Consider the following 26931-nt stretch of genomic DNA (forward strand, 5'->3'; position numbering starts at 1 on the left):
TATTTTTTTTGGAGATGGAGTCTCACTCTGTGACCCGGGCTGGAGTGTAGTGTCGTGATCTTGGCTCACTGCAACCTCCGCTTCCCAAGCGATTCTCCTGTCTCAGCCTCCTGAGTAGCTGGGATTACAGGTGGGTGTCACTCCGCCTGGCTAATTTTTGTATTTTTAGTAGAGATGGGGTTTCACCATGTTGCCCAGGCTGGTCTCGAACTCCTGACCTGAAGTGATCCACCCACCTCAGCCTCCTGAAGTGCTGGGATTACAGGTTTGAGCCACCCCACCTGGCCTGGGAACACTATTTTCTAACCTTGGGCCAGTTTGTTTCATTTATGCAGCAATGGCGCTACCTAGTGGCTTAGTGGAGAAGTGCCCAGAGGGTAAACAGCAGCCCACAGTAGGGGTTGGAAAAATACTCAAAGGAATGTGAGTGGAAGATGAACATCTCTGTCTGGGGGAAAAATGGTATCATTAAACTGTAGCAACCTCAATGTCCACTCCTCCTTTACCGAGATCTCACGTTGATGTTAGGAACTGTTTACCAAGAGGCAGGAAAAGTGCAAAGTATGCATGCAAAGTAACATGCAAAGTAACATGGTGCATTACCTATGGATGTCTTGTTGGTCTCATCTAATTTTTTTTTTTTTTTTTACAGAGTCTCGCTTGGTTGCCCAGGCTGTAGTGCAGTGGTGTGATCTTGGCCCACTGCAACCTCCGCCTCCCAGGTTCAAGCAATTCTCCTGCCTCAGCCTCCCTAGTAGCTGGGATTACAGGCACATGCCACCACACCTGGCTAATTTTTGTATTTTCAGTAGAGACGGGGTTTTGCCATGTTGGCCAGGCTGGTCTTGAACTCCTGACCTCAAGTGATCTGCCGGCCTTGACCTCCCAAAGTGCTGGGATTACAGGCGTGAGCCACCATGCCCTGCCTGGTCTTGTCTGATTTTTAGCAGCGGTGGGGTCAACCTGATCAATTGCCCTGAATTTTCCCATGTTCTTCCTCTCTCCCTCTCTTTTTTTTTTTTTTGAGACGGAGTCTCGCTCTGTCGCCCAGGCTGGAGTGCAGTGGCCGGATCTCAGCTCACTGCAAGCTCCGCCTCCCGGGTTTACGCCATTCTCCTGCCTCAGCCTCCCGAGTAGCTGGGACTACAGACGCCCGCCACCTTGCCTGGCTAGTTTTTTGTATTTTTTAGCAGAGACGGGGTTTCACCGTGTTAGCCAGGATGGTCTCGATCTCCTGACCTCGTGATCCTCCCGTCTCGGCCTCCCAAAGTGCTGGGATTACAGGCTTGAGCCACCGCGCCCGGCCCCTCTCTTTCTTCCTAATGATGACATTTATGTACTGCTCATCAAGCACTGAGTGCCTTATGTTGTAATTGCTAAGAACCTACCGATTGTTTGCAAGGCCCTGGAATACAAGGTGAAGGCATTGGGAAAGGTCCTGGCCCCGAGTCCTAGCAAAAACAACCATTTACATGAGCATTCGATTTTTTTTGGAGTATTCAACAATTATGATCAAAATGCCATTAACAGTTTTTACAAGGCCAGGCACGGTGGCTCATGCCTGTAATCCCAGCACTTTGGGAGGCTGAGGTGAGCAGATCACTTGAGGTCAGGAGTTTGAGACCAGCCTGGCCAATGTGGTGAAACCTGGTCTCTACTAAAACTACAAAAATTAGCCAGATGTAGTGGCACGTGCCTGTAATCCCAGCTACTCAGGAGGCTGAGACTGGAGAATCGCTTGAACCTGGGAGGTGGAGGTTGCAGTGAGCCGAGGCTGCCCCACTGCACTCCAGCCTACACGACACAGTGAGACTCTGTCTCAAAACAAAACAAAACAAAACAAAACATCTTTTACAATTTTTAGAAAGAGGGTCTTGCTCTGTCTCAGAGCTCAAATTCAGTGGCATGATCATAGCTCACTGTAACCTTGAATTCCTGGGCTCAAGCGATCCTCCTGCCTCAGCCTCCTAAGTAGCTATGACTATAGGTGTGCACCACCACTGTGCCCAGTTAATTAAAAACAATTTTTTAGGAGATCGAGACCATCCTGGCTAACATGGTGAAATCTTGTCTCTACTAAAAATACAAAAAAATTAGCCGGACGTGGTGGCGGGCGCCTGTAGTCCCAGCTACTCAGGAGGCTGAGGCAGAAGAATGGCATGAACCTGGGAGGCGGAGCTTGCACTGAGCTGAGACTGCACCATTGCACTCCAGCCTGGGCTGCAGAGCGAGACTCTGTCTAAAAGAAAGAAGAAGAAGAAAAAGAAAAAAAATTTTTTTGTAGAGATGGGATTTCTCTGGTTGGTATGTTGCCCAGGCTAGTCTTAAACTCCTGGCCTCAAGCGATTCTCCCACCTCAGGCTTGATAGCCATTATACCTTAAATGTACCTAGCCAGGATTCAGGCATGGTGGCTAACACCTGTAATCCCAGCACTTTGGGAAGCTGAGGCATGCGGATCACTTGAGGCCAGGAGTTCGAGACCAGCCTGGCCAAAATGACGAAACCCCATCTCTACTGAAAATACAAAAATTAGCTGGGTGTGATGGTGCACACCTGTGATCCCAGCTACTAGGGAGGCTGAGGCACGAGAATTGCTTAACCTTAGGAGGCGGAGGTTGCAATGAGCCGAAATTGCACCACTGCACTCAAGTCTGGGCAACAGAGTGAGACTCCGCCTCAATGAAACAAACAAACAAACAAACAAACAAAAACCTAACCAGGGCTCTGTAAACCATGGCATATAGTATCTATATGGGAGACATATGGATCCCTCCACCTGTTTTCATAGAGCCTATGAGCTGCACAAAAATGTTTAATAGTTTTAATATTTTTAAATAGTTGAAAAAAATCAGGCCGGGCATGGTGGCTCATGCCTATAATCCCAGCACTTTGAGAGGCCGAGGTGGGTGGATCACTTGGGGTCAGGAGTTCGAGACCAGCCTGGCCAAAATGGCGAAACCCCATCCCTACTGAAACTACACAAATTAGCCAGGCATGGTGGCAAACACCTGTAATCCCAGCTACTTGGGAGGCTCAGGCAGGAGAATCCCTTGAACCCGGGAGGCAGAGGTTGCAGTGAGCCGAAGTTGCGCCATTTCACTAAAGCCTGGGCAACACAGTGAGACTCTATCTCAAAAAAAAAAATCAGAAGGATACTATTTCATGACATATGAAAATGATATGCAGTTCAAATGTCAGCATCCATAAATAGAGTTTTACTGGAGGAATACCTTGCCTGTTTGCTTAGTATGGTCTACGGCCACTTGTGCACTCCACGGGCAGAGGTGAATATTTGCAGGAGAGACGGTATGGTCCCCGATGTAAAAAATATCTACTGTCTTGTTCTTTATGGAAAAGTAACTAATGATAATATTACAAATACCTACAGGGTGCAGCTGTGTGTCCGGCGCTGTTCTACGTGCTTTCTATGTATGGCTCGTTAATGCCTCAGCACCTCTGGGGCAGGGGTGCTCCTGTTAATTATGATCCTCATGTTGGAGACAAGAACAGGAGGCAGAGAGAGAGTAGGTTCCTTGTACACGGATTCGTAAGTGGTCAGAAGCAGGATTTTTTTTTTTTTTTTTTTTTGAGACGGAGTCTCGCTATATCGCCCAGGGTGGAGTGCAGTGGCCGGATCTCAGCTCACTGCAAGCTCCGCCTCCCGGGTTTTTACGCCATTCTCCTGCCTCAGCCTCCCGAGTAGCCGGGACTACAGGCGCCCACCACCTCACCCGGCTAGTTTTTTGTATTTTTTAGTAGAGACGGGGTTTCACCGTGTTAGCCAGGATGGTCTCGAACTCCTGACCTCGTGATCCACCCGTCTCGGCCTCCCAAAGTGCTGGGATTACAGGCTTGAGCCACCGCGCCCGGCCCAGAAGCAGGATTTGAGCCTAGGCAGTTCCCGATACGGAGACTATTTTTATTTTTATTTTTATTTATTTTTTGGAGACAGAGTCTCACACTGTCACCCAGGCTGCAGTGCATTGGCATGATCTCGGCTCACTGCAGCCACCACCTCCGAGGCTCAAGCGATTCTCCTGCCTCAGCCTCCTGAGTGGCTGGGATTATAGGCACCCATCACTATGCCCAGCTAATTTTTGTATCCTTTAGTAGAGACGGGGTTTCACCATGTTGGCCAGGCTGGTCTCGAACTCCTGACCTCAAATGATCCACCCACCTGGGCCCCCCAAGGTGCTGAAATTACAGGCACGAGCCACCGCGCCTAGCCCAGAGTCTGATTTTAATTTAGAAAAAGAAAACGCTATACCACAAAGTTAAAGGAATGAAGTTGGAAAGCAAATGTTTTGTTTGTTTTGTTTGGTTGTGTCCTGATGGCTACTTTGTGTCTTTTGAACATGAAATAGCAATTTTTTCCCCCTAAAATGTTCTCCTCTTGTGTTTTGTGGATGGTGGTTGTGGTGGTGCCCCAGGGTTACTGGTAACTTCAAAACATGGTTAAGTCGCCTACTGGGTACCCTAATAGCACATGGGGAAGTGTCAATGTCATCATCATCATCGCCATCATTCTACAGAGGAAACTGAGGCTCAGAGAGGGTGAGCTTCCTGCCCAAGGTCAAGTGAAGGTCATCCTTATTGAAGACTTTTCCCATTATATCAGCCAATAGTAGGCAAATGGACACAGGATTAGAGGAGGAGGAGAAGGAGGAGATGGGGGTGGAAGGGGAGGAGGAAAAGGAGGAGAGGAAGAGGAAGAAAGGGACTAGAAGGAGAGGGAGGAGGAGAGGGAAGAGAGGGGAGGGAGGAGGGTAGAAGAGAAGAGGGGAGAAGGGAAGAAGTGGGAGGGAAGATGATAGGGAGCAGAAAGGAAGAAGAAGGTGGAGCAGGAGACAGGAAGAGGAGGAGGAGGAAGGAGGGAAAGGAAGGGGTACAGGAAGAGGAGAAGGGTACTTGGGCAGAAGGTGGGGGGATGCAGGAAGAGGGAGGGTGAGGGAAGGGGTGCAGGAGGAGGGGGGCAGGAGGAGGAGGCCAGGGGCAGGGGAAGTGGGGAGGAAGGCTTGTAAGATTCTACACCAGGACTGGAATCCGGGGTGATGAAGGCAGGACAAGGGTGAGATCTTTCATGTGCCTCTCTCACACCAACCTGGTTCTCCCACAGCCTCAAACTTGCCCTAATCCTGGGGTCACAGCAGACCTCTTCCAGCCTCTTGAATGCTAAGTGAGAAGGAGGAAGGGGAGGGGGGAGGAGGAGAGGGAGAAGGAGGGGTGGGGGACTCTGTTCAAATCCCGTCTTCCTCCCCTTGTGCACCTGCCAGAGATAGACGAAGCAGACCACGATCCAGACAAGAGGCAGCCACAGCCCGTTGAGGTAGAGGATGCTCTCAGTCAGCCGCTGCACGTCCACGGACACCAGGTTGACCACATCACCCACCGCACTGGCCTTTCTGGAGCCACTGGACAGAGCCAGGACCTGGTGGGTGGGCGGAAGGAGAGAAGTAGAGTGGGGAGGCTGGGGAAGAGGGACATCCCAGGCGGCTTCTCCACCCACTGAGCCCCACTTCACGCGTCTGCGAGGTGGGTGAGTAAATCTCTTAGGCCAGCCTTTCAGGGCTGTTTGAGGATCCACAGAGATGACAAAAATGAAAATCCTCCAATATCCCTAAAGCACGGGAGACGTAATAATGAATAACATGCACGAAAACACCAGATGAACACGGATAATAATGGTGGTCATCTGCCCAGTGCTCACCATGTGCCAGGCACTGTGCTAAAGGAACAGCCTCATCATGTCTGGGGTGCTCACAGCCGTGAGTGGTACCAAGCAGGCACTACCATATTCATTCCATCTAATGCCAGGCCAGGCGCAGTGGCCCCTGCCTGTAATCCCACCACTCTGGGAGGCTGAGGTGGGAGGATTGCTTGATCCTAGGAGTTCGAGACCAGCCTGGGCGACATAGCAAGACTCAATCTCTACAAAAACACTTAAAAATTAGCCAGGGGGTTGGGTGTGGTGCCTGACGCGTGTCATCCCAGCACTTTGAGAGGCCGAGGCAGGCAGATCCCCTGAGGTCAGGAGCTTGAGACCAGCCTGGCCAACATGGTGAAACACTGTCTCTACTGAAAATACAAAAATTAGCTGGGCATGGTGGCAGGCACCTGTAATCCCAGTTACTTGGGAGGCTGAGGTAGGAGAATTGCTTGAACCCAGGAGGCGGAGGTGGCAGAGAGCCAAGATTAAGCCATTGCACTCCAGTCTGGGCGACAAGAGCAAAACTCCGTCTTGGGGGAAGAAAAAGAAAAATTACCCAGGCATGGTTGTGGTGTGCCAGTAGCTAGCTGGGGAGGCTGAGGTGGGAGGATCACTTGAGTCTAGGAGGTTGAGTCTACAGTGAGCCATGTTGGTGCCACTGCACTCTAGCGTGGGCAACAGAGCAAGACCCTGTCTTTAAAGAAAATGCTATGGATAAAATGCTCCCTATCATTCTCTCACCAAGGAAAATACCATTTCCAGTTAAATCAAGACATGTAAGAGACACCTCAATTTTGGAAGTATTAGAGTGAAAAAAAATGTGAGACTAGAATCAATGAAATGAACACTTACTAATCCCATTCTATGCTAAAGAAACTGAGGCACAGAGAACTTGAGCAACTTTCCCAAAGTCACAGGCCTTGTAAGCTCCTACACAAGGAATGGAACCCAGGGTGACGAAGGCATGACAAGGGTGAGACTTTTCATATGCTTCTCTGACACCAACCTGGTTCTCCGGCAGCCTCACATCTGCCTTAACCCTGGGGTCACAGTGGACCTCTTCCAGCCTGTTGAATGCTAAATTCCACATGTAGTCCTCTCTTTGTGACTGTGTGAGGGAGTGAAGAAGTGATCCAGGAATGACTGGGCATAGAAATTCTCCACTTAACAAATCTTCGAAGAGTGCCCACTGTGTGACTCACACTGAGCTGGGAACTGAAAATACAGCTGTGAACAACAGAGACCAGGCTTGCTCTCCCGGGACTGGAGTTTGAGGTGGGGAACAAGGCTCTATAATAAAGATTTATATTACTGGCTGGGCATGGTGGCTCACACCTATAATCCCAGCACTTTGGGAGGCTGAGGAGGATGGATTACTCGAGGCCGGGAGTTCAAGATCAGCCTGGCCAATATGGCGAAACCCCGTCTCTAGTAAAAATACAGAAATTGTGTATACAAAAATACAGGTGCTGTTGGGCACCTGTAATCCCAGCTACTCGGGAGGCTGAGGCAGGACAATCGCTTGAATCTAGGAGGCGGAGGTTGCAGTGAGCTGAGATTGCACCACTGCACTCCAGCCTGGGTGACAGAGTGAGACTCTGTCTCAAAAAATAAGACAAAACAAAAAGATTTCTATCACTCATGCTTTAATGGCAGTTATGATGAGTACCATAAAAAAAGCAGCCAAGGCTGGGCACGGTGGCTCACGCCTGTAATCCCAGCACTTTGGGAAGCCGAGGTGGGTGAATCATCTAAGGTCAGGAGTTTGAGACCAGCCTGGCCAACATGGTGAAACCCCGTCTCTACTAAAAATACAAAATTAGTGGGACATGGTGGCACACACCTGTAATCCCAGTTATTCGGGAGGCTGAGACAGAAGAATTGGTTGAACCCAGGGGATGGAGACTGCAGTGAGCTCAGACTGTGCCATTGCACTCCAGCCTGGGCGATGAGAGCAAAACTCTGTCAAAAAAAAAGAAAAAAAAGAAAAAAAAAAAGCCCAGAGGTTAGAGAGGAGGGATCTGATCTCATTGAGAGATCAAAGAAGGCCTCCCAGCAGGTGGATGGGAAAAAGGAAGATCAACGCCTGCTCGCCTGCTCTCCTGCTCAGGCGGCCTTCCTCTTAGGCTCAAGGAAATGTGGACTCTCAAGGCAGGATAGGACACACCCAGCACTGGCATGCTCAGGGGAACATGAGCCTGGGACATAGCACTCTGGCAGGATAGCATCAAGAGCTGCCCTCTCGGCCATCCAGGAGCTGTTCCCTCTGTCCCCTCCTCCCCTAGGTGACAGCTCAGGTGTCGGGGAGCGAGACTTACATGGGATGGGACCTGCCCTGGCTCAGATGCTCCATACCCCACAAGAGCCAATAGCTCTTGCAGCAGCAGTTTAGGGACTTAGCTTCTTAGTCCCCTGAAGGGACAAGAGCCACTGCACCGAGAGAAGTCAAAAGCTGTGGCCTCCAATCAGGTATTCACAGTCAATGGACAGAACTTCCAGCCCGGATGCAATTTTTTTTTTTCAGATGGGTTCTTGCTCTGTTACCCAGGCTGCAGTGCAGTAGCATGACCTCAGCTCACTGCAACCTCCACCTCCCGGGTTCAAGGGATTCTCCTTTCTCAGCTTCCTGAGTAGCTGGGATTACAGGCATGTACCACCATGCCTAGATAATTTTTGTATTTTTAGTAGAGACGGGGTTTTGCCATGTTGGCCAGGCTGGTCTTGAACTCCTGACCTTAAGTGATCCGCCTGCCTCAGCCTCCCAAATTGCTGGGATTACAGGTATGCACCACTGCGCCCAGCCTAGGGGTCATTTTTACTACAAGCAGTATTATCTGGGAACATAGTTGACAGGCCACCTTATCAGAAGGTTAAGCCTTTATCCTCAAGCGGGAATGAGTGGAAGTTAAAATTAGGCTCAAAAATTAAAATTAGATTAGGGAGAGTGGAAATGGTATCTAGACAGTGAGAACTACAAAGGCCCCAAGGTGGGTGGGTGCCTGGAATATCTGAGGAACTGAAAAGAGACCTGTGTGACTGGAGGAGAGTGAGCATGGGAGGAGGCGGGTGTGTGTGTGACGGGATGAGGTCAGAGAGTTACCTCTCAGATCACACGACACCTTACAGAAATAACTAAGGAGGTGAGGCAAATCACTTGAGGCCAGGAGTTTGAAACAAGCCTGACCAACATGGCAAAACCTTTTATCTACTAAAAATACAAAAATGAGCCAGGCGTGGTGACACGTGTCTGTAGTCCCAGCTACTCAGGAGGCTGAGGCAGGAGAATCGCATGAACCCGGCAGGCGGAGGTTACGGTGAGCTGAGATTGCACCACTGTACTCCGGGCTGGGCGACAGAGTGAGACTCTGTCTCAAAAAAATAAATATATATAAACAAAGAGAAATAACTAAGGAAGTGAGAATGTATCCTGAGTGACTCTAATAAGTAAGGACTGAATGCATTCTCAGCTGCTGGTAACATTATCATCAGCTCAGTGATGTTGCTTTTCCTGGTCTGGGAGGACTGCACTTGTCCCCCAGGGCTCACCTTTCTGTACACCAGGCCAGTGATGGCTGACCGCAGCCTCATCTGCAGCACCTTGAGCCTGTACATGTTCTGCTGCTCAAACAGCGTTTGCAGGCAGGCCGAGAGGAACATCAGCACGGCGAGGAGGTAGCCCTTCCAGGCTGGAGGCTTGGGATCACCAATGAACTCCAGGAAAAGGCTTGCAGGGGAAGGAGGGAGAAGGTACAGCTGGTGAGAGGAGGTGCCCATGGGTGTGGCCTTTGCCCAGACCAGGCCAGGTGTGGAGGATCAGTCGGTGTGGTTGACTTTGTTGCAATAATGGTCTCCGGTATTTCCCCCACTGTCCATAATACTCCTTTTCAGTCTGACTGCAGCTCCTCAAGATCAAGAGGTGGAGTTTTTGTCCCCACTTGTTATGGGCTAAACTGTGTCCTCACAAAATTTATATGTGGAAGCCCCTACCCCCAGTACCTCTGAATGTGACTGTATTTGGAAATAGGGCCATGAAAGAGGCAATGAAGTTAAAATGAGGTCATTAGGCTGGGCCCTAATCCAACCTGACTGGGTCCTTATAAGAAGAGAAAAGGTAGACACACAAGGAGACACCAGGGGGCACACACAGAGGAAAGATCACATGGGGACACAGGGAGGAGGTGGCCAACTGCAAGTCAAGGACAGAGGCCTCGGATGGAACCACCTTGAAGATACCTAATCTCGAACTTCCAGCTTCCAGAATCATAAGAAAATACATTTCTGTTGTTTAAGCCACTCAGTCTGTGATGCTTTGTTATGGCAGCTGAGCAGACACCACTTGAATCTGGGCTGGCTACAAAACCAGCTTTGGCCAACAGAGTACGGTGGAGGTAAAGCCATGCTGGCTCTGAGCCTAGGCCTCGAGAGAAAATGTGGCTTTTGGCCTATTTCTTAGAACCCTCCCAAGCAGCCACATGAACAAGTCTGAGCTAGCCTTTTGGAGGATGGGAACCCACATGGAGCATAGACAGCCATCCCAGCCTCAGATACACAACTGCAGGCACATGAGAAAACCCAGCCAAGAAAAGAAGAACCGCCCAGCTGAGCCCAGCCCACATTACTGACCCACATTACCATGAACTAAATAAATGAATGCTTGTAATTTTAAGCCACTCACATTTGGGGCATTTTACAGCAAAAGCTAATTGATGTAGTCAGGTAAGTACTTGCTTATTTGCCCTTCTGGGGGTCAGTCACTTTCTCATTAAGCATTTCCCTTTCTCAGTATCCTTCTCACCCACCCTCCAGTGTCCCGAGCACCAGATGTATAAGCAGAGGCAGGAGAGCTGAAGCCTCCTGGCCCTGGAAGGATGCCACTAAGAGACCACCCACCTTAGCAGGGCACTTGAAGTCTGGGACTCACCTGAGCAGCTTGGGGACAGTGAACCTGAAGACATCACTGATGACGAGGCTGAGGGTCCCCAGGAGGAAGGTAGAATGGAACACCTGCCAGATGGCCTTCAGCAGTGGGCCCCACTGACTCCCTTCTTGCCGTAGGAACGGCTCAGTATCTGGAGCCTCCATGTCACTGCTACCTTTCCTTTTAAATGTTGTTGCCTTGGTGTGCCTTAGGGGAGGGAAGAGATTGGCTCTGGGTCCCATTTTATACTCTCAGCTGCCAGCAGCAGGGCCAGGCATTAAAGGGTTATTTTCCAAACAGTGGAGATGGGTGGGTGTGGATCCAGGCTGGCTCCCTCACCCGTTCCTCCTTATCACCCTGAGTACCCACTTAAGAGACAATCACAGGAGTTGGGGGCATGGCAGGAGGGCACTCTGAGGCCTCTTAGATGGCCATGGGAAAGCACATGTGTTGAACACCTACTACGTGCCAGGCACTCCCCAGCCATCCTAAGACCCCTGAGAAGCCAGGTGGGTAGACTTTGCCTGTGTTTTCCACCAAGATGTCCCTAATATCAAGTCCAGCTCCTGCACACAGTAGGAGCTCAATAAACACTTGTCAAATGAATGGGAAAAACAGATTGAGTGACGTGTGCAAAGGGCCTAACAAGAGTGCCCCCTGCACATACTGTTACAAAAATTTATAGAAGGAAGGAAGGAGCTTGGCTGGGTGGACAGAACTTGGCTTTGGAGCCAGGAGATTGTGATTCCAATGCCTGCTCTGTCTCCTCTCCTCCGAGCCTTAGTGTTTCCATCTGTAAAGTGGGGTCGAGGAAGAGTTGACTGCAAAGTTTTCTTTCTGGCTGGAGTTTTTGCTCAGTTCTATTCAAGCTCTTTGCCCCCAGAGAATCAGTGTGTTTAGCCTGCAGGCTCCATAGCAAGCGTTTTCCTCTCCTGCAGGTCTCACCTCCCATCAAGGAAGACGTCCAGATTAGTGTCTGATGTCTGGTCTCTGGACTGAAGGCCATTTAGTGCAGATCTCACAAATGATGGTGGGGCAAGGCATGGGCATATGCATGAGTGACATGGGCAAGGTGTGAGTTGGGGGATACAAAAGGGAGTGGTAGAGGCCGGGCACGGTGGCTCACACCTGTAATCCCAGTACTTTGGGAGGCTGAGGCAGGCGAATCACCTGAGGCCAGGAGTTCAGGGCCAGCCTGATAGCCTGAGCAACATGGAGAAACCCTGCCTCTAATAAAAAATACAAAAAGTAGCCGGACATGGTGGTAGACGCTTGTAGTCCCAGCTACTTGGGAGGTTGAGGCAGGAGAATCGCTTGAACCCAGGAGGCAGAGCTTACAGTGAGCTGAGATCGCGCCACTGTACTCCAGCCTGGGTGACAGAAACAGACTCTTAAAAAAAAAAAAAAAAAGAGAGAGAGAGGGATAGGGACTGTAGCAAATTGAAGACTGTACACATTGTCCAATGCTGTAGACTCTACCCAAATCCAATCTAATACTGCCTTGTGAAGATGTAGCCTAGGTTTGCCAGATCTACTTTGAGACCAAAATTCCAGATTTTTATTTTTATTTATTTGTATTTGTATTTATTTTTTGAGACAGAGTCTCACTTTGTCGCCCAGGCTGGAGTGTGGTGGCGCGATCTCAGCTCACTGCAACCTCTGCCTCCCAGGTTTAAGGGACTCTCCTGCCTCAGCCTGCCGAACAGCTGGGATTACAGCGCCCGCCACCACACCCAGCTAATTTTCGTATTTTTAGCAGAGATGGGGTTTCACCATGTTGGCCAGGCTGGTCTCGAACTCCTGGCCTCATGTGATTTGCCCGCCTTGGCCTCCTGAAGTGCTGGGATTTCAGGTGCGAGCCACTGTGCCCAGTCTAGAATTCCAGATTTTTATGGGATCGCTCCAAATTTTTAACTATTGGCAACTTATTAAAAAAACAAAACAATACAAACCACCACAAAGGCCCATGTGCGCCAAACATACCTTGGGAAGCTGACTTGACCAGCAGGTGGCTGTTGTGTGACCTCTTAGGAGGACACTCTCTCCCTTCCCCCAGTGATTGCAAAATACTTCAGAAAGGAAACCAAAGTTCTCCGTGGGTGCAGTTGGTTGGTTGGCTGAGGGAGCCTGGTCTTTGTATAACCCCGTCTTTCCCCTTTCTTTCTGTCAACTGTTTATGGGAGGATTATCAAACAGTTCTGGAGAATGTTTCTACTGTTTAGTTCTAGTGGTGGGTGACCTATAATTTTCATGTTGGTGGGGATGCCGGGACTTGGCAGAGGTTCCTCCCAGAGCCCCCGTGGACTGAATTCTGCCACTTCTGTAAAATCATTTAAAGGTAGAGGATGAGTCAGATGCAGTAGTTCACACCTGTAATCCCAGCACTTTGACAGGCCAAGGCAGGCAGATCAGCTGAGGTCAGGAGTTCAAGATCAGCCTGCCAACATGGTGAGACCCTGTCTCTACTAAAAAAATTAAAAAAATTAGCCAGGTGTGGTGGTGCACGCCTGTGGTCCTAGCTACTCAGAAGGCTGAGACAGGAGAATCACTTGAACCCAGCAGGTGGAGGTTGCAGTGAGCCAAGATCATACCACTGCACTCCAGCCTGGGTGACAGAGTGAGACTCTGCCTCAAAAAACCAACCAATCAACCAACCCAGTGAAGGGGTTCCAGCAAGCCATGCCTGGGGTGACAGAGAGAAGTGATGTTTTGGTTCGCTCACACTACTTACTGTGTTTGGAAAAACACATGCCCTTCCTTTGTGGGAACAGCCCCTACCCTCTTCTGTGGCTCTGAAGGGACCACAGTCATGGAACCAGCCTTCTGAGTATGGGATTGGCCCCTGACAGGCACGTGACTTCAGCCAGGCCAATTAGAGGCCTTCCTTGGGATTTTCTATATGGACGTTAAGGGAGAGATGCTCTCTCATTCTGTTGGGGTTTGCTGAACTTGCGTGGGAAGGGATAGGCCTTATGGAGAGACCAACACATAGATAATAGTTGGGGTGGGAGATGAAGGGAGAGAATCCTGACATCACGTGAGTCCCCGGATCCAGCAACACCTGAGGCTAGATCCTCTTACTATGTGAGCCTATAGTATCAGTCTCTCTCTCCTCTCTCTTAATGTGTGGGATTCAGCCATCTGCAACAACTACCACACAATCCCAGAGTATGCAGGGAAACCTAGTTACTCTTCCCACAGAGCTAACTTACTTTTTTGTTCTGTCTCCTGAAACACCAAGCTCCGGTGAGGTTAAGCAATGTGTCCAAGGTCATCACTATTCGAAGGCAGGGCAGCATTTAACCCAATTTTATCTAATCCTATGTTGCAGGCTAATTAAGCTAGACCAGAATTTCTCAAATGAGGCATCCCAGGCTCTAAGGGCTGCAGAGAAGTTTCCAGAGATGCCACTGAGGGCAGGAGTGGACAGAGTGGATAGCTCCAAGGATTTCAACACCCTCTGGATGACTAACAGTGCTTGAGCACTTCCCATTTGCAAGACATTTGCAAGTTCTTTTCCATAAACCATCTTTTTTTCATCCCCATAAGCTATGAGCTGGGGCTAACAACATCCCCACTGAACAGATGAGAAAACTGAGGCCCAGGAAAAGAATTGCTCAGGTTATACAGTAAGTGAGCAGCTGCCTGCATGTTATGAGTCACCTCCCAACCCTCCACCCCAGCCTTAAAATACCTCTTCTGTTTCCCGCCTGCCATTCTGCCATGAGTTCCCTGTTTGTAGGAACCTGTGATGCATTCTGGGAGGAACCATATATTGAGCCTGATCGGCAGTTACTACTTAGTGGGATCAGTTGGAAGGTAAGGTGAGGAGGCGGCAGGGCAGCAAGAGTAGTGTTGGGAGCTGGACTGGGGGTCAAATGATGAGCTTTTCTTTTCTTCTCTTTTTTGTTTTGAGACGGAGTCTCGCCCTGTCACTCAGGCTAGAGTGCAATGGTGGGATCTCCACTCACTGCAACCTCCGCCTTCTGGGTTCAAACGATTCTCCTGCCTCAGCCTCCTGAGTAGCTGGGATTACAGGTGCCCGCCACCATGCCCAGTTAATTTTTGTATTTTTAGTAGAGATGGGGTTTCACTATGTTGGCCAGATTGGTCTTGAACTCCTGACCTCGTGATCTGCCTGCCTCGGCCTCCCAAAGTGCTGGGATTACAGGCGTGAGCCACCACACCTGGCCAATGATGAGCTTTTCTGAAGGAGCATCAGGTGAGTTCTCGACCTCCACCCACTTACCTCCGGGCTGCGCTGCGATTCCTCATCCACGCCTTTTCAAGCCTGGAAACAAGTTCTTCTGAGGAGTTTTCTCTCCCAAGCGACCAGAGGTCTTTTGGTCTCAGTGGCCTCCTGTAGCCCCTCCAGACCAACCTGCAAAAGACGGGCACCAGGGCGAGTTTTCTTGCCATTCACCCCTGCAGGATCCTGGCCAAGCAAGTAGCTGTGTGATCCTGGGTAAGTCACTTTACCTCTCTGTACCTCTACTGGCCCCTGGGTAAAAATAAAGCAATTCACTAACCCCATCTAACGTTTAGAGGGCACTTCTCGGTTCACAAAGATTGTCTCATTAATTCTTACGTGAGCCCATAAGATAGATGATTATGGTTTGTTTGTTTGTTTGTTTCAGATGGAGTCTTGCTCTGTCTCCCAGGCTGGAGTGCAATGGCGCAATCTCAGCTCACTGCAACCTCCACCTCCCGGTTCAAGCGATTCTCTCACAGCGATTCTCTCACCTCAGCCTCCTGAGTAGCTGAGATTACAGGCACCCACCACCATACCCAGCTAATTTTTGTATTTTTTGTAGAGATGGGGTTTCATCATGTTGGCCAGGCTGGTCTGGAACTCCTGGCCTCAGGTGATCCACCTGCCTCAGCCTCCCAAAGTGCTGGGATTACAGGCATGAGCCACCACACCCAGCCTGTAAATTGATAGTTTATAATTGTATAAGTGTATGAGTATATTATTATAGATCTATTTTACAGATGGGGAAGGAAATAGAAATGCAGAGAGATTAAGTGGCTAAACCAAGGGATAGCCCTTGGCAAGGGAAACAGACATTTGCCTGGGAATCAGAAATCCATTGTCCAAAACTATCGTTGTAGAAGAAGCTTGAACTCCTCCCTCAGCTTTATTTTTTAAATTATTATTCTGTCTCACTGTGTTGCCTAGGCTGGAGTGCATTGGCGCGATCTGGGCTCACTGCAACCTCCATCTCCCTGGCTCAAGTGATTCTCATGCCTCAGACTCCTGAGTAGTTGAAATTACAAGCGCCCACCATCACACCTGGCTAATTTTTGTGTTTTCAGTAGAGATGGGGTATCACCATGTTGGCCAGGCTGGTCTTGACCTACTGGCCTCAAGCAGTCTTCCCACCTCAGCCTCCCAAAGTGCTAGGACTACGGGTGTAAGCCACCACACCTGGCTAATTTTTGTGTTTAAGTAGGGACGGGATTTCGCCATGTTGGCCAGGCCGGTCTCGAACTTCTGGCCTCAAGTGATCTGCCTGGGTTGGCCTTCCAAAGTGTTGGGATTATGGGTGTGAGCCACTGCGCCTGGTCTCAGGTCTCTTTAATCTTTCTGATGACACCAGCCAGAAGGTTGTTCTGGTCTCCGAGTCTTCTCTAAGCCTCCCAAGTTCCCTTTTCTTTTTTATTTTTATTCTTTTTATTGTTTTGAGATGGAGTCTCACTCTGTTACCCAGGCTGGAGCGCACTTGTGTGATCTCAGCTCACTGCAACCTCCACCTCCAGGGTTTAAGTGATTCTCCTGCCTCAGCCTCCTGAGTGGCTGGGATTACAGGCTCCTGCCACCACACCTGGCTAATTTTTGTAATTTTAGTAGAGACAGGGTTTCACCATATTGGTCAGGCTGGTCTCGAACTCCTGACCTCAGGTGATCCACCCGCCTCAGCCTCCCATGGTGTTGGGATTATTGGCGTGAGCCACTGCGCCAGGCCACCAAGTTCTCTTTTCTAATGCAGAGCCAACTTGGGGAAGCAGCTGTTCTGACATAGAAATTACCAATGTGCTTGATTTTCCCCAAAATTATTTTTGGAGTTCTCCTATATGGCAGGTGATGCTATAGATTTTTCCTGTTTTAGCAGTGATAGAAAGTTTCTTTTTTTTTTTTTTTTTTTTTTTTTTTGAGACGGAGTCTTGCTCTGTCACCCAGGCTGGAGTGCAGTGGCCGGATCTCAGCTCACTGCAAGCTCCGCCTCCCGGGTTCACGCCATTCTCCTACCTCAGCCTCCCGAGTAGCTGGGACTACAGGCGCCCACCACCTCGCCCGGCTAGCTTTTTGTATTTTTTAGTAGAGACGGGGTTTCACCGTGTTAGCCAGGATGGTCTCGATCTCCTGACCTTGTGATCCGCCTGTCTCAGCCTCCCAAAGTGCTGGGATTACAGGCTTGAGCCACCGCGCCCGGCGAAAGTTTCTTTTAAAAAACAGTTTATTAGAGTAAAAAAAGTGACTCAATTAAATTATTTTTGCCCCAATAGGACAAGAAAGCATCAAGAGCGGTCCATAAGTGCTTCAGTTTGGGAAGCAGGGACTGGCCCCGCTAGTAAAGCTGTTTAGAAAACCTCTAAGCTCTTTCTACCAATTTCATACACCCAAAGTCTGATATTTTTCATTTATTTAATAGCCACTTAGGCCAGGTGCAGTGGTTTATGCCTGTAATCCCAGCATTTTGGGAGGTCGAGGCGGGTGGATCACCTGAGGTCAGGAGTTTGAGACCAGCCTGACCAACAAGGTGAAACCCTGTCTCTACAAACAACTACAAAAATTAGCTGGGCGTGGTGGCAGGCGCCTGTAATCCCAGCTACTCAGGAAGCTGGGGCAGGAGAATCGCTTGAACCTGGGAGGTGGGGGTTGCAGTGAGCTGAGATCATGCCGTTGCTCTGTAGCCTGGGCAAGAAGAGTGAAACTCTGTCTCAAAAAAAAAAAAAAAAAAAATAGCCCCAGCACAGTGGCTCATGCCTGTAATCCCAGCACTTTGGGAGGCTGAGGCGGGTGGATCACCTGAGGTCGAGAGTTTGAGATCAGTCTGACCAACATGGAGAAACACTGTCTCTAATAAAAATACAAAATTAGTCGAGCATAGTGGTGCATGCCTGTAATCTCAGCTACTCGGGAGGCTGAGGCAGGAAAATGGCTTGAACCCGGGAGGTGGAGGGTGCAGTGAGCCAAGATCGTGCCATTGTACTCCAGCCTGGGCAACAAGAGCAGAACTCCATCTCAAAAAAAAAAAAGTTACCACTTATACTCATTATATGCCAGGCCCTGTTCTAAGTGCTTTACGGATCTTATTTAAGCTTCACAACCCTATGAGGTAGGTGCTATTATTAATCCCATTTTGAAGGAGTGGAGACTGAGGCACAGAGAGGTTAAGTAACTTGTCCAAAGCTACACAGCTAGGAAGTGGTAGGGCCAGGATTCAAATCCACGTGTCAGGTGCTACTGAGGTCTGAATGCAGTGTGGTCAGGAGGGAGCACATCCTCAAGTGCCTGGTGAGCTGGCCCAGGAGAAGCAGCTGTTTTCTCTATCTGCCTGGAACCCTCCAGAAAGTAGACACTTGCTCCTTTATCTCCTCACCCCTGGGGCTTAGCACATAGTAGGTGCTTATTAAATGTTGGTGGAATGACTGAAGTCAAGTATTGGAGACAATTCTATTACTATTAAGCACCTGCTGTGTGCAGGCACTAAGCATTGTCTGTCTCATGAAGGTTGAGTCATCCCCATTTTACAGAGGGGAAAACTGAGGCTCCGGGGGTTTGTGATATGGTCTGCTGAAAGGCAGAGCTGGGATTCAAATCCAGATCTCACTCCAGTCAGTGAATGGGAACAGGATGCAGATGGTGGACCCTGAACACGAAGAAGAAAGCACTGAGGCTGGGATAGAGAAAGTCTTGCTGGCCTTTGTAAGCATAGAGGAAGGGCCATGGGTGGGAATCAGAGCAGCAAATGCAGGTGGGTGAGGTACCACCCCAACCCTTCCCTGTGACTTTACTTACCCAGAAACCCACCAGAACATGGCTTTGGAGGGGAAGGATGCCCCAGCCTCTGGACAGGCGTTCTGCAACAGAGAGAAATGGAGAAGGGAAGTATGTGCCAAGAGCAGGAAGGTAGGATGAACTGACTGTGGTTTTTTTTTTTTTTTTTGAGACAGGGTTTCACTCTGTTGCCCAGGCTAGAGTACAGTGGTGTGATCTTGGCTCACTACTACCTCTGCCTCCCGGGTTCAAGCGATTCTTCTGCCTCAGCCTTCCAAAGAGCTGGGATGACAGGTGTGCGCCACCACACACAGCTAATTTTTTGTAGTTGTAGTAGAGACAGGGTTTCACCATGTTGGCCAGGCTGGCCTGAAACTCCTGACCTCAAGCGATCTGCCTACCTCGGCCTCCCAAAATGCTGGGATTACAGGCTTGAGCCACTGCACCCAGCGCTGACCGTGTATTTAGTACTGAAAGTACACATCGAGGTGCCCTGTCTCCTTGCCAGAGGTGCACACCAGTGAGCTTGGTGCTTCCCAGCAGGCAGGGTAAAAAGAGGTTGGGCTACAGGCCTGACAATGTCCATAAGGTGAGAACTAACAGTGGCTCAGAAGAACAACTGTGATTATACTGAAACCAAACCTTGCTCTGCATCTCAGAAGCAAGGACCCTACATAACAAAGACAATGAGATCCTTGACAATATCCCTTGGCAAATGTTGTGAAGACCTGTCATGGGATTTTGTCGGGTGCTCCAGGAAGATTACAACAGTCTGTACTCTTTACCAGTAAGGCGTGAAGGGGCCCATTTCACCACATTTCTGCCATCACAGTTTATCAGCTTTTAAATTTTGTTGCTACTCTTGTAGGTGCAAAAAAGATTTCTATGATAGTTTTAGTTCTTCTCAAGCCTTTGAGTAATTTTTTTTTTTTTTTTTTTTGAGACAGGGTCTCCCTCTGTTACCCAGGCTGGAGTGCAGTGGTGCAGTCGTAGCTCACTGCAGCCTTTGTCTCTTGGACTCAAGCAATCCTCCTGTTTCAGCCTCCACAGAGCTACTCTATGGGACTCCCCAGAGCTACTCTGTAGTGGGACTACAGCCATGCGCCACCACACTTGGCTATTTTTTGAAAACTTTTTGTAGAGATGGGGTCTCACTGCATTGCCTAGTCTGATCTAGAACACGTGGGCACAAACAATCGTCCTTACTCAGCATCCCAAAGTGTTGAGATTACAGGCGTGATCTACTGCATCCAGCCCATTTGAACCTCTATTTATAGGATGTCAGAGCAGTCTCTTCCTCAAAAGAATTGTTTCTTAGTTTCACAAACTGCTTCAATGTTACCTATTGTAAACCTCTCATGAACTTCTCCTACAGAGCACTCACCCCAGGGGTAATTTTCTGTTTTCTCCACCCCCCCCCTTTTTTTTTTTTAGGTGGAGTTTTGCTGTTTGTCACCCAGGCTGGAGTGCAATGGGACAAGCTCGGCTCACTCTAACCTCCACATCCTGGGTTCAAGGGATTCTCCTGCCTCAGCCTCCCGAGTAGCTGGGATTACAGGCGTGCGCCACCATGCCTGGCTAATTTTTGTAATTTTAGTAGAGACGGGGCTTTACCCTGTTGGCCAGGCTGGTTTTGAACTCTTGACCTCAAGTGATCTACCTGCCTCGGTCTCCCAAAGTGTTGGGATTACAGGCATGAGCCACTGTGCCCAGCCAATTTTCAACATATTTGTTTAATTATGTGACCAACATCTGGTTCCCCTACTTGACCAGTAGCTACATGAGAACAGAAACTCTATCTGCTTGTTCACCATAGATCCTTAAGCCCTTGCTAGGGCATAGAGGGGGGTTGGCAAATGATGACCAAATCTGGCCCACTGCCTGCTTCTGCAAATAAAGTTTTACTGCAACACAGCCATGCCATTTGTTGACATATTCTGCTTTTGTGTTCAATGGCAGAGTTGAGTGGTTGCCACCGAAATCACTGTATGGCTCACAGAGTCTAAAATATTTTCTCTTGGCCCATACAGAAAAAGTCTGCCAACTGTGGCATCGAGTAGAAATGCAATACACATTTTGCTGAATGGCTAAATGAATAAAAAATTAGAGACTTTTGGTCACTTGGGGGAGACTGAGACCTCAAAGAGAAACAGGAATGAGGTTGGAACTTGGTGACTTACAGACTGCTGGGGGTCTTCAGGGAAGAAGGGGGGCTGATCCGCCAAGCAGGAAAGCACAAACTGTGCCACCACCAGAGACAGGCATAGGTAGGTGGACAGGTGGCGGACAGGGTCACTCTGGAAGCCCTGTGGGAGGGAAAGCAGAAGGTAAGGAAAGGAGGCAGAGGAGTGTGCTTAGAGGAGAGAAAAGGTTTCTGATGCTGAGGTCAGTATCCATGCTGGGGTCCAGGGCAAGAGTATTTGAAAGCCAGAGCCCTGGCATTCCTAGTGGTTCTAATTTTCTCTTCTTTTTTTTTTTTTTAAGACAAAGTCTCACTCTGTCGCCCAGGCTGAAGTGCAGTGGTGTGATCTCGGCTCCCTGCAACCTCCGCCTCCTGGGTTCAAGCAATTCTCCTGCCTCAGCCTCCCGAGTAGCTGGGATTGCAGGCGTGTGCCACGACGCCTGGCTAACTTTTGTATTTTAGTAGAGATGGAGTTTTACCATGTAGGCCTCAGGTGATCCACCCGCCTCAGCCTCCCAAAGTGCTGGGATTACAGGTGTGAGCCACCGCGCCCAGCCTGAAATATATATTTCTGGGTGACGTGAGATATTTTGATACAGGTAAGCAATGCATAATAATCACATCAGGGTAAATGAGGTCTCCATCCCCTCAAGCATTTATCCTTTCTGTTATAAACAATCCATTTTACTCTTTTAGTTATTTTATTTTTTAGTCTATTATTGAGTTGGAGTCTCACTCTGTTGCACAGGCTGGAGTGCAGTGGCTTAATTTTGGCTCACTGCAACCTCCGTCTCCTGGGTTCAAGCGATTCTCCTGCCTCAGCCTTCCGAGTATCTGAGCTTACAGGTGTGCACCACCACGCCTGGCTAATTTTTTTGTATTTTTAGTAGAGACAGGGTTTCACCATGTTACCCAGGCTGGTCTTGAACTCCTGACCTCAGATGATCCTCCTGCCTCGGCTTTCCAAAGTGCTGGAAAAAAAAAAAAAGTGCTCCACAGGTGTGAGCCACTGTGTCCAGACTCTTTTGGTTATTTAAAAATGAACAATTATTATTGACTGTAGTCACCCTGTTATACCATCAAATAGGTATTATTCTTTCTATATTTTGTACCCATTAACCATCCCCATTTCCCCCACGCGCTGTCCTTCCTAGCCCCTAGTAACCTTCCGTCTACTCTGTATGTTCATGAGTTAAATTGTTTTAATTTTTAGCTTTCACAAATAAGTGAGAACATGTAAAGTTGGTCTTTCTGTGCCTGGCTTATTTCACTTAACATCCATGTTGTTGAAAATGATAATACCTCATTCTTTCTTACAGCTGCTTAGTACTCCATTGTGTATATACACCACATTTTCTTTATCAATTCACCTGTTGATGGACACTTAGGGTGCTTCCAAATCTTGGTTATTGTGAACAGTGCTGTAATAATCATGCAGAGATATTTTCCATATACTGATTTTTCTTTCTTCCTAAGTCTTTTTGCTTGTGTTCAGGCATGTGATTTGTGCAGAACTGACTCTATTCCAAGGCTGAGGGGGTGATTGAGGCTTGGCCAATGCATACATTCTAGTCTTTTGGCTACCATGGCTGGGTTAGGAATGCATATAGCATCTCATGCTGGGTACTTGAGAGCTGGAACCACTGGGAGATTCTGCCGGGTTTGCTACGTGGTATAACATAAGTCTGAAGGTATTGGTGGCTCTTCTTGCCACTCCATTGGAGAATCAAGCTAATATGGCAAAGCCAAGAGGCAGAAGTGGAGATCTGGTACCTGGTCCCAGGCCTGGATCATTCATGCCTGGGAGATCCCATGGGTATGAGCTAATAAATACATGAGCTAATAACCCCCCTGACCTTCCCTTTTCCTTAAGCTAGTGTGAACTGAGTTTTTATGGCTTTAAACCAGAGCCCTAGTTTCAAATCACAATTCCTCTACTGGATTTTATACTCTTCTAGTTTTTTGGTTTTTTTTTTTTTTTTTCCAGATAGCAGACAATTGGATATTCCAATGACAATATGGCCCATCTTCCCTAAACTGCCACTGTTTTCCCCACTGTTTCTCTCAGAAAGTTGGTTCTGAATTTGCCTGAGATGAACTTGGGCTCTGCACTCCCAAGCTTTGTGGCCCTGAGGCTGTCATTCCCTTCTCCTAGCTTTAGTCTCCCTCATCTTTAAAATGGGATAGCTAGAATCCATCATTGGCTGGACACATTGGCTCAAGCCTATAGTCCCAGCACTTTGGGAGGCTTAGGTGGGAAGATCACTTGAGCCTAGCAGTTTGAGACCAGCCTTGGGAACATAATGAGACTTTGTTTCTATTAAAAAAAAAAAGAAAAGAAAAGAAAAGAAAAAAGAATCCATCACTGTGAACTATTGTGAGAATCCAATGAGGACAGGTGTGTAAGTGCCTGCCACAGTGCCTGCATATGGTTGGAACCCCTGAGTGTAAGTGGTCCCAGTATTATTGTTTCTATGCTGTGTCCCAAAACCCTGACTTATGTCAACTGTGGGAGCCCACCCTTTCAGAAATTACTGAATACCCTGTGGAATTTCCCCTTAGTTACAAAGGTTGCTCTTTTAAAAACTCTGTCCTTGGTCAGGCGCTGTGGCTCACGCCTGTAATCCCAGCATTTTAGGAGGCCGAGGTGGGTGAGTCACCTGAGGTCAGGCATTTGGGACGAGCCTGGCCAACATGGTGAAACCCTGTCTCTGCTAAAACTGCAAAAATTAGCTGGGCATGGTGGCACATGCCTGTAATCCCAGCTACTTGGGAGGCTGAGGCATGAGAATCGATTGAACCCAGGGGGCGGAGGTTGCAATGAGTCAAGATCGTGCCGCTGCACTCCAGCCTGGGCGACAGAGCAAGACTCTGTCTCGGAATAAACAAACGAAAAATTAAAAACCTGTCCTTAAAGACAGGGTGATGCTTCTCTGCTTTCTCCTTTAGGGGCAGGATGGAGTAACCACTGGACTCAAGAAATGATCTCTGGGTCCAGACGTGGTGGCTCATGCCTATAATCCCAGCACTCTAGGAGGCTGAGGTCAGAGAATTGCTTGAGCCCAGGAGTTCAAGATCAGCCTGGGCAACAGAGCACGATATTGTCTCCACAAAAATACAATAATAAAGTAAAATATCTGAAACCTGCTGCCGCCTGATCATTGGTGTTAAGATAACCCCCACTCCCAGAAGCCTTGGATAAGCACTCTGTCGAGGTCACTGCTCCTCAGTAGGTGGTGACTTTGTCCTCACCCCCAGGAGCACTTGGTAATATCGCGAGACATTTTGGGTTACTGCAATTGGATGGTATGCTACTGGCATCTATGGGCGGAAGCCAGGGATGCTGTTTCACACTCTACAGCAAACAGGACAACCCCGTCCTCCCAGCAAAGACTTATCTGGCTACAACGTTACTAAAGCTGAGGTTGAGAGAAGTTGGTCTAGACTACATGTTTTTCTCTTTGCAGAGAAAATGACCCATCATGTCTCCTAATATAGAAATGCTGCTTCTGGCCGGACACAGTGGCTCATGCCTGTAATCCCAACACTTTGGGAGGCCAAGGCGGGTGGATCACTTGATATCAGGGTCACCTGAGGTCAGGAGTTCGAGACCAGCCTGGCCAACATAGTGAAACCTCGTCTCTACTAAAAATACAAAAATTAGCCAGGTGTAGTGGTGTGCACCTGTAATCCCAGTGACACAGGAAGCTGAGGCAGGAGAATTGCTTGAACCCGAGAGGCAGAAATTGCAGTGAGCCAAGATCATGCCACTTCACTCCAGCCTGGGTGACAGAGCCTCACAGAAAAAAAAAAAAAAAAAAAAAAAAAAAAAAAAAAAAAAAGGCTGCTTCCCAGATTGAGCAACAGAAATATGAGTGGGTGTGCAGAATGAGTGTGTAAATAAAGATGCATAGGAACTTGGGGAGGGTGAATCCATGAGATGAGGGAGATGTGCACGTAGGAGTATGTGTGCACACAGGTGTGTCTGTGCCCTGTGCCCAGGTTGTGTGTGTGTGTACATGCATGCATGTGCTTGTGTGATGTATGAATCAGTGCATATAAGTGTGTGCGTCATGTGCAAGTGGCACGTGTGATGTGGGTGTGTAAGACAGGAAATCGTGTTGATAAGAAATGTATGGGATGATGGGTACTTACAGGTGTGGGAGTGGATTTTGTGTCTCTAGAGTGTAAGTGACTGGCTTATGTGTGTCACCGTGTAGAGAATAAGTCATATGTGGAAACAGGAGGAGGAAAGATGGGACCCAAGGTCAGAGCCACCATTTTGGTTTCCTGGGGTGGCCCACACCCCCACTTACCGCTCCGGAGGCCTGCTGGGCAGCGCTGGTAGCTGGCAAGACAAAGCAAAGAAGCCAGTACCCAAACAGCACTCCAGATGACTGGACTCCCTTTTTCCTCTCGGTGTGAATCAGGAACACGGCGAAGCTCTGGATGGGAAAGTCAGGGCAGGCCCCTTAGGGGAGGGTGGAGGCTGAGGGGAGCCTCTTCTCTTCCCCTTGTTCTTCACTGTGGCAGGCAAAGCAGCAGCTGGGAGCAAACCAGGCTCCACACTGAAGGCATCATTACCATCGTGGTGAGCCACACGGTAGGGTGAATGAGGAATTCCGGGGCCTCAGACGTTCCTCGTTGGATTTTCCAAAGAGCGACAGCCACGCTGGAGGTACACAGGACTATGAGGGCGAACCCAAGCACCTGAGGGTACAGGCTTAGATAAGCTTGGGGGGCAATAAGAGAGGTCACAGCAAATGGGTGGGCAACCCCATGTCCAACTGGGAGCTGGTTCTGCAACATCCTGGCTGGGGCCCTGTAACAAACCAGTATCACCAGCTAGCAATGTGCCAACGTGAACAATGTGTAAAGGGCATTGCAGATTGGTCCTGACCTGTAATTGTCATATAAATAATGTACAGCAAGGGCTTGAGCCAGCCGAGTGTTTTCCAAAATGCAGGAAGTGCTCCAATCACGCACATGTGAGATGACTTTGGGTGTGAAGAAACAGCAGGAAATGAAATGTACTCACCAGGTAAAAAACTATCCTCTCTCCAAGTCATTTTCAATCCCTGCTATGAAATCAAGGAGCCAGTAAGTCTCTAGGGTCTCTCTAATATATATTGGTTTCTCTATTGAATAAAAGAAAGGATGAAAATGAGAGAACATGTACACACCAGAGGGAAAGCCAGAGCTAAGGCATATTGGAGGAACTGCTCAAAGAACCTCAGTTTAAAGCAGAAGTTGCCAAACTATCAATCATCAAAGAAAAATAAAAAGCATATGTCATGACAGGTGAAATTTACACGAAATCCAAATTTCAGTGACCACAAATAAAGTTTTATTGAAACACAGTCGGCCGGGAGTGGTGGCTCGTACCTGTAATCCCAGCACTTTTGGAGACCAAGGCAGGCAGATCACCTGAGGTCAGGAGTTGGAGACCAGCCTGGCCAACATGGCGAAACCCTGTTTCTACTAAAAATACAAAAAAAGCGAGGTGTGGTGGTGGGCACCTGTAATCCCAGCTACTTGGGAGGCTGAGGCAGGAGAATCACTTGAACCCAGGAGGCGGAGGTTGCAGTGAGCTGACATCGCACCATTGCACTCTAGCCTGGGTGACAAGAGTAAAACTGCATTTCAAAAAAAAAAAAAAAAAAAGGTAGCACGGTCATGACTATTGTCTATGGTTATGACTATTGCATTCATTCTGGAATAGCAGAGTTCAGTGTTTGGAAGGAAGATTATCTGGCTCACAAAGTCTCAAATACTATGTACTGCTTGGCTCTTTAAGTTTGCCAACCCTTGGGTTGTTAGTGGGTGATTATGCAAAAATTGACACAATGGCAGAAGAATGAATGAACTCTGAATAACATTCTTTAGAAGCCTACAAGAACGGAGTAGAAGAGGATGGATGAGCAGAAAGGCTCACACTTGGAATGCCAGTGTTTATTTAACACACTAAATACATATCACATATAAAAATTGTCCTATCATACAGCCAGTGGGGGAACATAAAAACAAATGCATAACTTTTTAAAAGGTTCATCCCAATGTGGCCCTAAAATTACCTTGTGTACCCAAGAGTCTACATGGTATGTTTTGGAAACTGCCAGG

General features: G+C 48.5%; 1 protein-coding gene across 6 annotated transcripts in view; it reads right to left on the reverse strand.

The window, feature by feature from the left end:
- The window catches only part of ABCC6 (ATP binding cassette subfamily C member 6), a 72863-nt gene that overhangs the window by 43830 nt on the left and 2102 nt on the right, over positions 1 to 26931 (reverse strand). For 3 of the 6 annotated variants that reach the window (XR_012429507.1, XM_045381674.2, XM_045381673.2), the window contains exons 3-10: positions 25396 to 25521; positions 25128 to 25256; positions 20810 to 20935; positions 18651 to 18712; positions 14877 to 15008; positions 10631 to 10834; positions 9256 to 9433; positions 5269 to 5430 (exon numbers count right to left, since the gene is read on the reverse strand). Coding sequence is in view for 4 of the 6 variants with exons in the window: in XM_045381674.2 (XP_045237609.2) it covers positions 5269 to 5430; positions 9256 to 9433; positions 10631 to 10834; positions 14877 to 15008; positions 18651 to 18712; positions 20810 to 20935; positions 25128 to 25256; positions 25396 to 25521 (1119 nt within the window). In the remaining 2 variants the exon portion in view is untranslated. Of the gene's footprint in view, positions 1 to 5268; positions 5431 to 9255; positions 9434 to 10630; positions 10835 to 14876; positions 15009 to 18650; positions 18713 to 20809; positions 20936 to 25127; positions 25257 to 25395; positions 25545 to 26931 lie in introns of all 6 variants that reach the window. The other 3 variants (XM_045381676.2, XM_074028317.1, XM_074028318.1) reach the window with 3 other exon arrangements.

Source organism: Macaca fascicularis, chromosome 20 (assembly GCF_037993035.2).
Source record: "Macaca fascicularis isolate 582-1 chromosome 20, T2T-MFA8v1.1".
NCBI lineage: Eukaryota > Metazoa > Chordata > Mammalia > Primates > Cercopithecidae > Macaca > Macaca fascicularis.